The following is a 13,845-nucleotide window of genomic DNA, read 5'->3' as shown; positions in this document are numbered from 1 at the left end:
CACACAGCAGCTTTTAGACGTGTTTCTGTTGTTTGCTAGCAGACGGAATAAACAGGAGGAAACCTTCAAGGTTTTCAGGGTATGACGCCATTCGCGCTGTCCCTATTGGCTGGTAAAATGCCCGTGTGGTGAGTGGGAACGCCCTAAAAAGTTAAAATCAGGCCTTTTGTTTGTGAACATTTCCTCCAGTCTGTGTGTTGTTTCTGGGGATCAGCTCTTGATATTAAACTCCAACCAGCAACAACATCAACGCAATGACTGTTGTCTTATTTATTTTTTTAAACCTCAGTGACAAAAACATTGTGCTTCCTGTGACTGCTTCACAATAAAAGCCTCCCTGTGTTTCTCCTGTAGAAGTCTTTTAATGTGAAGTAGCTCACGGTGGACGGGAGGAGATTTTATGGTTTTCACTCAGGGGACACAACCAGAATAACATATACATAAAGAAGGGGTTAGTTTTAAAGAGGAAGATCCTTTTAGTTTAACATGAAACAGTCCTGAAAATCCCCATCACCAAACCCACCAGACTCCATGTAAATAATCAGGACTTTTAGCGTGTATAGAGCCAGCATATCTCCACCAGACTCCATGTAAATAATCAGGACTTTTAGCGTGTATAGAGCCAGCATATCTCCACATGTAAATGGGTGAATTAAGGGTTTATTTCAACCAAACCAGAGTGGTGATTGTTGGAACAGTGGAAAGATGAACCAAGACGGCTTTTGGAAGCCAAAGTGGACAGAAACTTTTATTTAGTTTCTGTCCACTTTGAATGAAGTGTGTTTCACAATGATAAAAGTCCTGATTATTTACATGGAGTCTGGTGGGAAAATACTGACACTGAACATGTATCCTATAGGGTAACATTACAGCTTGTTTCTTGTTTAACACTGGACTAGTTTCAAAGATTGTTGATCCAATCAGTCACTTAGACACAGAAACTTTGGAAAATAGGGTCTAACCAAAATCTAAATGTAGCTATCCGCAACATTGGTTTGCATTAAGCTAGCCGTAAACCCCACTGTAGCTGCTAGTGTTAGCAAACACTAGCCAGTCTGAGAACAGTCTACGATTGTAGCTTGTTTCTCTGCAGACGGCAGCGATCTCTCTTAATACTGGACCAATGTCAGAGATAGTTGTTCCCATCAGTCACTTAGACACTAAAACACTTGTTCATAGTTTGAAGTGAGTTGAGGAATGTTTAATACAGTCTAAAAAGATTACCTGGATGTTTGTGTTCACAGTTTTTTTGGGTATTTTAATAAACTATTCACCCAGGAATCTGTTGGTTTGTTTCTGCAGAACAAAACTCAGAAGGAAAGGTGACACAGAAACACGTTTGTCTTTCACATTTTATTTAAAGAGTTATTGAAACATCTGTAGATTAAAGGCCAAAGAAGATATTAGTAGATGTTAGTCGTTATCTAAATATGGAGCGACTCATCCCGTCTCATGGGAGTCGTAGTCAAGTCCCCACAAACCAAACTCAAATAGTCTCATCTATTCAACCCTCATGTTGTTACTGACGCAGACATTAGGGCCACATCAAAGGAAAAACAAACAAAAACAGCCTCAAAACAGCTGAGCATACACAAAAACAGCCTCAAAACAGTCGAACGCCACAAAAACAGCCTCAAAACAGCCTCAAAACAGTCGAACGCACAAAAAACAGCCTCAAAACAGCTTCAAAACAGCCTAAAAACAGCCTCAAAACAGCCGGACGCCACAAAAACAGCCTAAAAACAGCCTCAAAACAGTCGAACGCCACAAAAACAGCCTCAAAACAGCCTCAAAACAGTCGAACGCCACAAAAATAGCCTCAAAACAGCCTCAAAACAGTCGAACGCCACAAAAACAGCTTCAAAACAGCCTCAAAACAGTCAAACGCCACAAAAACAGCTTCAAAACAGCCGAAGGCCACAAAAACAGCTTCAAAACAGCCGAAGGCCACAAAAACAGCTTCAAAACAGCCGAACGCCACAAAAACAGCTTCAAAACAGCCTCAAAACAGTCGAACGCCACAAAAACAGCCTCAAAACAGCCTCAAAACAGTCGAACGCCACAAAAACAGCCTCAAAACAGCTTCAAAACAGCCTCAAAACAGTCGAACGCCACAAAAATAGCCTCAAAACAGCCTCAAAACAGCCGGACGCCACAAAAACAGCCTCAAAACAGCTTCAAAACAGTCGAACGCCACAAGAACAGCCTCAAAGGAAAAAAAATGAGGAAGATATTGTTTTTATTTATTTTGCATTTCGAGAATAAACCCCTTCATCACTTCCTCACTTCCTCGCGACTGACCGCCGCGCCAGCTGCCACGCAGGCAGCACCATAGATATGGTTACCTCCCATCTATGAGCTCCAGTCCTTCAGGATCAGACCAGTGGATCAGTTGTCTTATTGTGTCCTGTGATCCACCGTATCCTCTCTGTACTGCACGTAGGTGTAACCACGGATACCCTTATTGCATCTGTCCATTACAAGCTACTTCAGTTTGCAGGAATACGGCCACCTCTTCCCAGATTGTGTTTCTCCTCCTGAACAATTTTCGGCACAATGTCTTCAGAGTCCTAATACTCATCACCATGCTGTGTTCATACGCTAAGAGAGAGAGAGTTCATGCAGTTTGGTAGGAGACTATAGGTAAAGATAGTAGTTTGGTTTGTTCTCAAAAGGCCGACTATCAAGTTTTTTCTTTATTCTCAAAATGCAAAATAAATAAAACATCTTCCTTAATGTTTTCCATTGATGTGGCCATAATGCTCCGTCGTAGGTTGTCTTCCCGTTGACCAACAATGTTTAGATTTTGAATAAAACGCCCAAATCCAATGAAAGTAGTGAACTGATGATTTATTTAACTTGTGAAGAGCGTCGTAGGGAACCATCCACGTTGTTTCAGCACTCAAATGTGACCCGAAGACAACAGGAGGGTTAATATTAAAGTGTTTTTGAAGCGGAAGCTCCGGGCTGAACTGAACTTTTCGAGTCATTTCTATTGTTAAAAAACAAACAAACAACAAAAGCAGTAGTCTCGCTTTGCCAGACCTTCCTCCACAGCGCTGAGGAGGAGGAGGAGGGTCTGGCTAGTCCTCACAGCATTCCTGGATGGGAGGAAAACGTCAAATGTGACCCGTTTCTATATCAGAAATCTGGGTTTCTTTCAACCAAATTTCCCAAAAAAATAACTGCATGAAGTTGACTAGAAGCCTAGATGTAACACAGAATTGGGTAATAATTTATACTTCATGCTTTACAAACAGGAAAACCCGAGGAGGACGGCACGTGAGTACATAGGAAAGTGCGTCGAAAGTGTCAAAGAAAGCGTTAAAACGTCAAAAAATGAAGCAACAAAAAGCCACAATAAAGTGTCTATAATTGTCAAAATATGGCCGACGGAAAGGGTTGAACCAATCACAATCATCGTGGGCGGGGCTAAGCTCCGGACAGAGCCACGGTGCCTCTGCTAAATAGTCTCAGGAAGGAGCTGGTTTTGGTGGAACGTGTGTTCGTTTGGACAAACCTCAGATTGGACAGATAGTCTAGCTAGCTGTCTGGATTTACCCTGCAGAGATCTGAGGAGCAGTTAACCGTAGTCCTCACAAATCAGCCGGAGGTTAGAACCCCAACACAGAGACAGAGGAAGGGGACGGACGTCCGGCCGAAATGAGGGACATCTGGCGGTAACGGAGCCATATATAGACTAGAACAGCTTAGAAGAAAGTGGCAAAAAAGCGAAAAAATGTCCCTTTTTTGACCGTTGAAACCTTTCTCTGCCACGCTCTAAAATGGTTTCATCTCGTCACAAATCTTTGGTCCGAACTGGGCTTTAAAGAGACGAGTGGCAGCTCTGAGTGGAAGCCACATCTCTCCAGCTCATCCCAACACTAAGATGGTCATTTTCAGACGGACACAGCAGGAGAAAATGACCCGTTTCTGTCTCGGGACCAAACGCCAAGAAGCTAATGTTCCTGATGCTAAATAAGGCTTTTAGCTGTGTAAATATCTAATGTTAGCAACAGAAAATATGAATAACTTATTCAAACACATACATACATACATATATATATATATACACATACATACATACATACATATATATATATATATATATATAATGTAAGGGTCGTAACATTAGCGCAGCGGGAAATGTTCTCTCTTTATGGAAGGTGTCCACGTTGCCGTTCTTTGAGAGCAGGTTAAAAAAAAAAACAGATTTCAAAACAGACAGACATGACGGCTCGTTTGAAAAACACATTTTTACGAAAATAAAACCTTTTATGTGAGAAATAATCTGCAGCTGCTGAGTCTGTCTTCGTTTTAGATCAACAGTCATTTCAACAGCCACAAACGGTTCAGAGAAAGAGGCAAAAAGCGCAGAAAGAAGCAACTACAAATGACATAACGTCAACAAAAAATGTCGACTTTATGTCCATTCTTTCCAACTTTATTTGGCTACTTTTTTGTTTTCCTTTTTCTCGCATTTTTGGACTTTTTTGTCGACGTATTCAACGTGTTTCTTTTTCCTTTTTTGCCATTGTTCATTTTAAAATTCTGTGTCACTCTTTCAACTTCTGACTCTTTAAAAAAGTGACAATATATCTAAAAAAGCCACAAAAAAGTTTAAAATTATTGGATATTTTCGGCATTTTCTAAACTATGTGTCGGCATTTATAACGGCCGATAAATGAATGTTTAAAAAATAAAATAAAAACGGACGAAACCCCCTTCAACCATGTTGTGAGTGTTGGCGTTGCGTAGTCTGTCCACCAGAGGGCGCTCTACAACGTCCCTGTTCGCAATACTTTGATCTTTTTTGGTAGTTATTGTGTTTTTGTTCAAAGGACTTTAAGTTTTACATCTTAAGTTTGTATTTTTATACATTTTATTTATCATAACTAATATATGTTGATGTTCTGTTGTGACAATAAAACACACTAATTTATTTTAGTGAGGACTAAACTAATGTTAGGGAAATCTGTTTGTTTTGTTACGCGTTTCGGCCGATTTATCAGAATATCGGATTTTTAAATCACCAAATATTTGTATCGATATCAGCCTCGTTTACGTCACAGAGCTGCGTCGCCCTCAGGAGGCGTGGTCACACCCCAGGGCATGCTGGGTAAATAGTGAGCCAGCCACTCCCCCCAGCTGCTCCTCGGCTCCTCCCCTTCTCCCCCTCCCTCCCCTCTTTTCACTTCCCACCCCCCCACCACCCAGTCCAGCTCCTCCTTCCCTCCCCCGTCCGCCTCCCTCTCCTCCCTCAGAATCACACTGTACACCTTTCTAGAAACGGTCTGCTCCCCTCGCCTCCTCTGTTCCCCTCCTTCTCCTACGGAGACCCGACACTCCTCCACCACATCCCTCCATCCCTCTATCTCCTTCTCCTTGCTTGACAAACGGTACAATGTCTTCCTGTACACTCCCTTCTCCTCCCTCTTTCCACTTTCTCCTTCCACCTGTCTAATTGCCGCTCCTGTTGGCTGCAGAGTTACGACAAGTCTTTCACATCCTCCCTTAACTTCCTTCCCTCCGTCTTCCCTCTCCCGTTGGGTCTCCTCCCTTCCCTCCATCTTCCCTCCCGAGTCTCCCCTTCCTCCATCTTCCCTCCCGTTGGGTCTCCTCCCTTCCCTCCATCTTCCCTCTCCATTGGGTCTCCTCCCTTCCCTCCGTCTTCCCTCCCCGTTGGGTCTCCTCCCTTCCCTCCATCTTCCCTCTCCGTTGGGTCTCCTCCCTTCCCTCCATCTTCCCTCTCCGTTGGGTCTCCTCCCTTCCCTCCATCTTCCCTCTCCGTTGGGTCTCCTCCCTCTCTGTGGACGAACAGCACAGAGCGATACACTGCCATCACTACTCCTCCTCCTCCTCCTCTTCCCTTTCCCACTTCCTTCTTTTTCCTCCCGCTGCACGTTAAAAGCCTCACAACTTCCCCTCTTCCTCCCGCCCTCGCCAGCATGGCGCTCAGCGGCCTGTACGCCCGCCGGTACCAGATGATCAGCCTCACAAAAATCACCAACGAGCACGCCGCCGACGCCACGCACAGCAGAACACACCCGGCGAAAAGCCAAAAGCAGAAAACCCCCGCTCCTCTGCCAGCTCTAAATTTACCGCGGACAGCTTCGTCGATCGGCCACGAGGCCGCAGACGTCGCGGTCGCCTCGGTAGTTGTGACTACCCGGAGTTTCGGTGTCGTTGAAGTTATGGTTAGCGGAACAGTTTGGCGTTTTGTTGCCGTAGTGGGAGCAGGACTTTCAGTTGACGATTCGACAGTAGGAAAATAAACAGGAATCGAGCCTCTTCTGACTTCCGACCCTAAATGATCGGACCATGTGATGACTCTGGTGAAAGTCTGGTACCTAGACCACGTAACTACTCTGTGGAAAACAGTTTGGAGTTCTTCAGTTGATGTTGCAGAAGTACGAATGGGTGCAGTAGTTGTAGGAATGGGTGCAGTAGTTGTAGGAATGGGTGTAGTAGTTGTAGGAATGGGTGCAGTAGTTGTAGGAATGGGTGTAGTAGTTGTAGGAAGAGTAGGGGAGATATCTGTCCTATAAAAATCTCCTCTTGGATTAGGTGGATCATTTGGACTTGGTTCTGTTGCAGGGGGACACAGGTCATTTTCATCCAGACTCACAATAGGTTTTTGCTTAAGCCACTGTGGAGAGTCACACACCTGAGAACAGATAGCAACCGTTGGAAACATTAGTCACAGGAAGCAAAAAATAGTCCACTTTGGATACTACATGCACCAGAGCACCAATCAGAGCAGTGTTAAGGCTCTGACACACCAACCCAACGGCCGACCATCAGGAGGAAAGGCAGTCGGACTGATCAGTCTCCCCGAGTCGGTCCAAAAAGTGCCTCAGAACTCACCAAAGCGACGCCAACTTGAGCGTACGTTTTGCGCGTGCGCGAGACGCAATGCGTCTCCATAACAGCAGGCAGCGCTAATCTGTATTGTCGCCCAAAAAATGAAAACCGGTAGCTGATTGGACGAACACATCACGTGGGTCTGGTTTCTCCACGATCATAATGGCGGCTCATTCAGAAGATACGAAGATAGTTCACCGAAACGTGTTTCTGGAAACGTTTTAAGCGAGAAACAGGCCGTGCAGCTGCTGAATCTGTCTTCAGATCAGACCGACAAAGGTCAGTTTGAAAGATATTCGTCAGATTTTGAGAGGCTCTAGTCACGCTCATCATTTCCAGGGTTAGCTCTCCACCAATCAGATTGATCATTGAGTCTGACTGCCCGCCTTCCGATTCAATAACTGAAATCAGCCCAAATGAAGGCAGACGGCTCCTCCGACGGACGACGGCACGGGACACACCGAACAGACTCGAGTCACCGACCTCGCCAGACTGTCCGACGGCCAATTATCGGGTCGGTGCGTCAGCGCCTTTAGACAAACTGCCTGTCCTAGTTCCAACGCTACGATCGCTCTAGTCTTTGAAGACCAGTTCAGACCAAGGATTTGGGACGAGAGTAAACTTCTGTCTCCTTGCGAGTCTCCCGTCTGCAGCGGTCCGCAGCGTTGTGAAAAGCTGCCAGTTTACACCAATGAGACGAGACGGTGTATCATCTCCATAGGAACGGTTTGCTCTCGCCGCAAATCTCTGGTCTTGAACTGGGCTTAAGATGAGATCTTCAGTGTTCTTCTAACTTACGCCGTTTTTCCACTACATGGTACCTGCTCGACCGCCTGGTCATGCGTGGCTGGTCATCGTAGCGCCGCCGCAGGAAACTGCCGTAACGCGACACACACACAGCACGTGGGAAGGTGTGTTGTTGTTGATTCTCAGCATGTGGCTGTTTGCCAGAAGACGCATTTAGTTTCAGAAGAAGCTGGAGGCAGCAAAAAGAAACACAGCTGGCTGAAATATTTAAAAATGGGCGGGTTCGTTCAGGACACCCCCGTCGTCTGTCGCTATAGCAATGATGATGCAGTGATTAGTGACGATTCTCTCGGACCAATCAGTAGTCTGCAGGTTTTCAGGTCAACTTTTGGGATCGCCTCAGCTCGCTGGGAACTGTAACGGCAGTTACATTAAAGCAGGATTCTTTACTACTTCTCACTAAACTAAGTGGGAGCCACAAAGTCTGGAACATAACGTGTTTGTCTGAACAGATACGGGCTACGAGGTCACCCTAAAACCTCTCGGTACATTCATTTTGTCCCCTTACAACTGAGATAAACGGCTCCAGGATGTCTCGTGTGTTTCAGATTGTCTTCTGTGTCTAAAGTTGCCTGTAAGAAATGCAGAGTCATGTTTAGACTAGAACATGTCTGGTTATCACTCCCATTTCTTTCTCTGTATATAAGCTCAGTCTTCCTGTTCACTCGTCGAAGAGACATTTTCCACACTGAGCTGTCGTGCCCTTTGTGAAACCTGTATTACTCCTATATTTGCAAATATATCTTATTTGTTTGACTTCTATTAAGATCTAAATCCACTCCTGAGAACCTCGACGGAGGTGGTACTAAATAAAGTACCTGTTGGCAGGTACCAGGGACTTTTTATCATAGTGGAAAACCAAAAAAGGCGAGTAGAGTCGAGCAGGTACCATGTGGAAAAACACCATAACTGGTTTGTTTGTTTGTTCGTTTGTTTGTAAAGTAAAGACCTTTTTGCGTTTCTCTTTCCTGTTTGTTTTGTTGCCGTTTCCTGTTTGCGGGACTCACCACACTGTCTGCATCACTGTTGATGTCAATGCCGTCCCGGACGTAGAAGTTGAGTTCGTAGTCGCCGAGGTATCTGTGAAAGTACCCGAGGGAACAGTTGCAGGCCCAGGGATTGGCTGAGAGGAAGAGGTACGGCACTTCCTCCTTTGGGCCGAACCAATCATCTGGCATCACCTTGATCTGAAATGAAAAGTAAATGTGACCAAGTGTTAGACATGCCAAACTCCGCCAATGTAATGAGCCAATGACACACCAACCCGATAATCGGCCGTCGGACAGTTTGGTGTGTTCTGTACCGTCGTCGTCGGCCTTCATTTTGGCCGACCTGACTTGCTGGGTCGGACTCAATGACCAATCTGATTGGTGGAGTGCTAGCCCTTGACTAGCAAATCAGTGCACTTATGTTAACGTGACGAACAGCCTCTCAAAATCTGACGAAAACCTTTTAAACTGACCTTTGTTGATCTGATCTGAAGACAGATTCAGCAGCTGCACGGCCTGTTTCTCGCTTAAAATGTTTCCAGAAACACGTTTCAGTGAACTATTACTCCAATAGGAGATCGGATTCTGAACGAGACGCCATTATGCCAGGTTGTAAAAATCTGGGCGCAGCCAGAACCACGTGACGCGTTCGTCCAATCAACTGCCGGTATTTATTTTTTGGGCGAAAATACAGATTAGCGCCGCCTGCTGTTGTGGAGACGTATTACGTCTCACGCACGCGCAGAACGTACGCTCAAGTCGGCGTCTCATCACTGTGATCCGAGGCACTTTTTTTGACTGACGAGTCCGACTGCCTTTCCTCCTCGGCTGGCTGTCGGGTTGCTGTGTCAGGGCCATAAGACGTAAAGCGTAAAAATCAAGTCAAATAGCACCAAAAAAACGACAAATAAAAACCTACGAAGAAGGTTAAAAAAAACAGCAGACAAACTTAACAACAACGGGAACAACGCTGTAAAAAGGGTTAAAAAGCAGAGGCGAGAAGCTGCTCGTACCAACTGTAAGCTAACTGCTCAAATGGCCGGTTTATATTAATTATATTATACGTTTGCAGCTCTGCGCTGGTTCTCCCACCTGGTTGTACTCCAGGTAGAGGGTCTCGAAGACGGGGAAGGGGCGGAGCATCAGCTCGGGAAGCTTCGTGATTTGATTGTATGACAAGTCTAGGATCTGGAAGTCAGAAGAGAAACAATGAAAACATCCTCATCAACATCAACGCCATTGAAACCGCAAGATTATGCTCCATATTTAATGTTTTCAATAATACATTTTCTATTCTAACTTCCTAACAAACCACATATAAAACATGCGTCCTAACTTCCACCCACGCCATGTGCACACAAGCATCTTCTGCTAACATGCTGACCTCCAGCTTGCTGAGTCCGGAGAAGCTGTGGTTGCTCAGAGTGTGCAGGCCGTTGTTGTCCAGGTAGAGTGCGGTCAGAGCGGGACAGGCGGAGAACGAGCCCTCAGGGAGGGACGTCAGGCGGTTAGATCCCAGCCGGAGGACACTGAGGCTGGGCAGGACCGGAGCAACGCTGGGGGGAACTTTTGGAACCTGCGGACACACAACGGCAGGAAAACATTTTCTATCTAAACATGTAACTATGTAACAGAAACTATTAGACTTGAATGGTAGAAGCTCGATCTATTCCATGGTAACAGCGAGTTGGACATAACAGAGACGTTGCTGTTACGCTTAGGATTGTGGGTAGTGTAGTTTTTCCTCCATAAGATCGCAAATAGAAGGAATAAAATAATGTTTTTCTTAATAGAAGATTGATTTCATACAGACTTCTAGCTTCTAGAAGACAGAAGTGACACACACACAGACAGACAGACACACAGACAGACAGATACACACACACAGACAGACAGACACACACACACACACACACAGACAGACAGACACACACACACACACACACAGACAGACATACACACACACACACAGAGAGGCAGACACAGATACACACACACACAGAGACAGACAGACACACAGAGACAGACACACACACACACAGACAGACAGACAGACACACAGAGACAGACACACACACACACACAGACAGACATACACACACACACACAGAGACAGACAGACACACACAGATACACACACACAGACACTCACACAGATACACTCACACAGACACATAGATACACACACACACACTCACAGACAGACAGACAGACACACACACACACTCTCAGACAGACAGACAGACAGACACACACACACACACACACACAGACAGACATACACACACACACACAGAGACAGACACACACACACACAGATACACACACACAGAGACAGACAGACAGACACACACAGATACACACACACAGACACTCACACAGATACACTCACACAGACACATAGATACACACACACACACACACACACACACACACACACACACACACACACACTTTCAGTCACTTTTTTCATCATTTTATTCACCTTTTCTGAAATTTTTTTCCACTTTTTCCCAATGTTTTTGTCACATTTTCAATGTTTTGTGTGCTTATTTTTGACGTTTGTTGATGCTTTTTTTTTTTTTTGCAGTTTTGACCGTTCTTTTTCATCGTTTTTTTGTTGTTGCTTTTTTTTAACATTTTGTCGTGTTTTTTTTTTTAAACATTTTCGCCGCTTTATCAACGTCCCATATTTTCTGATATGAAAAAACTTTGAAAACGGGTTCAATTGGACAACATGAGGGTTAATTATAAGCCGCTATGAGTGAATAAGGGAACGGTTCCAACACAGCTGATGAAACATCCACTGGCTTTATGGATTCAGGATTAAGTGTTATGTTTTTCTACGAGCACGGAGCGGACAGAGACCTGGTTGCCCGTGAGGTCGATCTCATAGATTTTGGTGAAGATCTGGAAGGAGGACCAGGACAGGCTGGAGAACCGGTTGTTGGGAAACAACATCACCTAAAAACAGAGAGAGAGAAACATTAAAAGCTGTCTGAACGGCCACGTCGAAAACAGCACCGAAAACAATGGAAAAAGTGTAAAAAAAAAAAAAGTAGAAAAAAAGTGTCAGAAACCCTTGAAAATGTTACAAAAAATTTAAATAAAAAAAGTGAAAAATGTCGAAAAAAATAACAAAAACAGGAAAAAAAAAAAAAAAAAAGTCAAAATGCCGACACAAAAATCATTAAAAAAGTTCAGAAAAAGTGTCAAAACGTTTTTAAGACCGCCCCAAAAATCGCCAAAACCGTTGTCATAACGTTCTCATGATACATCCATATCCAGTTCTTCTGATGCATCCGTGTGTCAAGCTGTCATCTTATCGGTCTGAAACAGGAAGCTCGCCGTCTGGTCCTGTCAGTCAAACGCTGGTGGCCAATCAGAGTCAAGTTCAGCCCCGAAAACCTGTTGGTTTAAACTTATTTCACGGCTACAGGATGGGGGAGTTTAGGCGTCGTCCCTCAAAACGTTTCCTTTTTAATAAAGGAAACGTGCGTTTTCACTTCATTTTGGACCATTATTATCGCACACACACAAGTGCGTTTCACTATCTTTGTGGGGACCCGTCATTGACATAATGCATTCCCTAGCCCCTTACCCTAACCTTAACCATCACCACTAAATGCCTAACCTTAACCCTCACCCTCACCCTAACCAGAACCTCATTCTAACCCTAATCCTAAAACCAGGTCTTAACCCTCAAACAGACCTTTAATCTTGGGGGGTCCAGCATTTTGGCCCCACAAGGCTGTGCAGACCCCACAAGTATACTGGACTCCTGGTTTTTGGACCCCACGAATATAGTTAAACAAGAACACACACACACACACACGAGGAGAGTCCTGAATAAAAAACGCACTTTTCAAAACGCTTTGTGGCTTTTTCTGACACTATTTCCAGCGTTTTTGTCAAAATAATAATAATAATAATAATAATAATAATAATAATAATAATCAGCAGATGAATCCATAATGAAAATAATCGTTAGTTGCAGCCCAAATATTGTGTAAACTAACTTATATTTGTTGATTTAGGATGAAATGGACAGACTGAAGTTTGTCTCTGTGTGTGTGTGTGTGTGTGTGTGTGTGTCTCTGTGTGTGTTTGTGTGTGTCTGTGTGAACAGACTGAAGTGTGTGTGTGTCTCTGTGTGTGTGTCTGTGTCTGTTTGAACAGACTGAAGTGTGTGTGTGTCTCTGTGTGAACAGACTGAAGTGTGTGTGTGTGTGTGTGTGTGTGTTTCCGTTGTATTACCTCGGTCGAGGGTTCGAATCCCCTCGGGACGTCGCTGAAGCCGAGCGCCGTGCAGTTCTCCCTCGGCCGGTGGTCCGTGTCCCGGTCCCGGTGGCAGCCGGCCCACGCCACCACCGCCACGCTGCCGCAGGACACCAGCAGGAAGAAGGAGAAGAAGAAGGAGAGCTGCATCCTGACACAGATCCTCAAAGAGAGGCTGAGGCGGCCAACAAAGCCGTCGATAAGACAAACGAAGACTCTGAACACCAACGGAGAACAGACGCTCGGTTCCAGTCAGAGAGAAACTAAAGAGGAAACTCAGTTTCTCCTCACTGCCTAGATGGGCGTGTGTCTGTATGTCTGTGTGTGTGTGTATGTCTGTATGTCTGTGTGTGTGTTGTCTCTGTGTGTGTGTTGTCTCCGTGTGTGTGTTGTCTCCGTGTGTGTGTGTCTGTGTGTGTGTTGTCTCTGTGTGTGTGTGTCTGTATGTCTGTGTGTGTGTCTGTCTGTGTGTGTGTGAGTCTGTATTTCTGTGTGTTGGCTCTGTGTGTATCTGTGTGTGTCTGTCTCTGTGTGTGTGCATGTGTGTATTTCTGTGTGTTGGCTTTGTGTGTGTGTGTGTCTCTGTGTGTGTGTCTGTGTGTGGGTGTGTGTAAGTGTGCGTCTGTGTGTTTGTGTTGGCTCTGTCTCTGTGTGTGTGTGTGTATTTCTGTGTGTGTCTGTGTAAGTGTGTGTGTGTCTGTGTAAGAGTGTGTGTCTGTGTGTGTGTCTGTCTGTATGTGTGTGTCTGTCTGTGTGTATGTGTCTGTGTACGTCTGTGTGTGTGTGTGTATGTGTCTGTGTACGTCTGACTGTCTGTGTGTATGTGTCTGTGTACGTCTGTCTGTCTGTGTGTGTGTGTGTGTGTGTGTGTGTGTGTGTGTGTGAAGTTTGATTGACAGCGGCTGTA

At 45.0% G+C, this 13,845-nt stretch overlaps 1 protein-coding gene across 1 annotated transcript; it reads right to left on the bottom strand.

Annotated features, from left to right (window-relative positions):
* Window positions 1–5,066: 5,066 nt before the first annotated feature.
* gp1ba (glycoprotein Ib platelet subunit alpha) lies at window positions 5,067–13,607 on the bottom strand. The gene is made up of 7 exons (XM_078244636.1): window positions 12,918–13,607; window positions 11,529–11,624; window positions 10,045–10,236; window positions 9,753–9,848; window positions 8,679–8,858; window positions 5,493–6,667; window positions 5,067–5,388 (listed from the first exon to the last, which is right to left on the bottom strand). Exons 1-7 carry the CDS (start codon window positions 13,086–13,088, stop codon window positions 5,067–5,069), a joined length of 2,232 nt encoding a protein of 743 aa, XP_078100762.1. The 5' UTR covers window positions 13,089–13,607.
* Window positions 13,608–13,845: the final 238 nt, after the last annotated feature.

Source organism: Sander vitreus, unplaced genomic scaffold (genome assembly GCF_031162955.1).
Source record: "Sander vitreus isolate 19-12246 unplaced genomic scaffold, sanVit1 ctg273_0, whole genome shotgun sequence".
Taxonomy (NCBI): domain Eukaryota; kingdom Metazoa; phylum Chordata; class Actinopteri; order Perciformes; family Percidae; genus Sander; species Sander vitreus.
Note: the sequence above shows the minus strand (reverse complement) of the source record. Positions and strands in the feature narration are given on the sequence as shown.

Excerpts from the sequence above, each read along its gene's own strand:
- gp1ba (XM_078244636.1), bottom strand. The coding sequence starts at position 13,088 with ATGCAGCTCTCCTTCTTCTTCTCCTTCTTCCTGCTGGTGTCCTGCGGC. Across the intron at positions 8,859-9,752 it reads TCTACCTGGAGTACAACCAG|ATCAAGGTGATGCCAGATGA; the intron begins GTGGGAGAACCA and ends TTTTCATTTCAG. Across the intron at positions 5,389-5,492 it reads GAGGATGTGAAAGACTTGTC|CAAGGAGAAGGAGATAGAGG; the intron begins GTAACTCTGCAG and ends CCGTTTGTCAAG.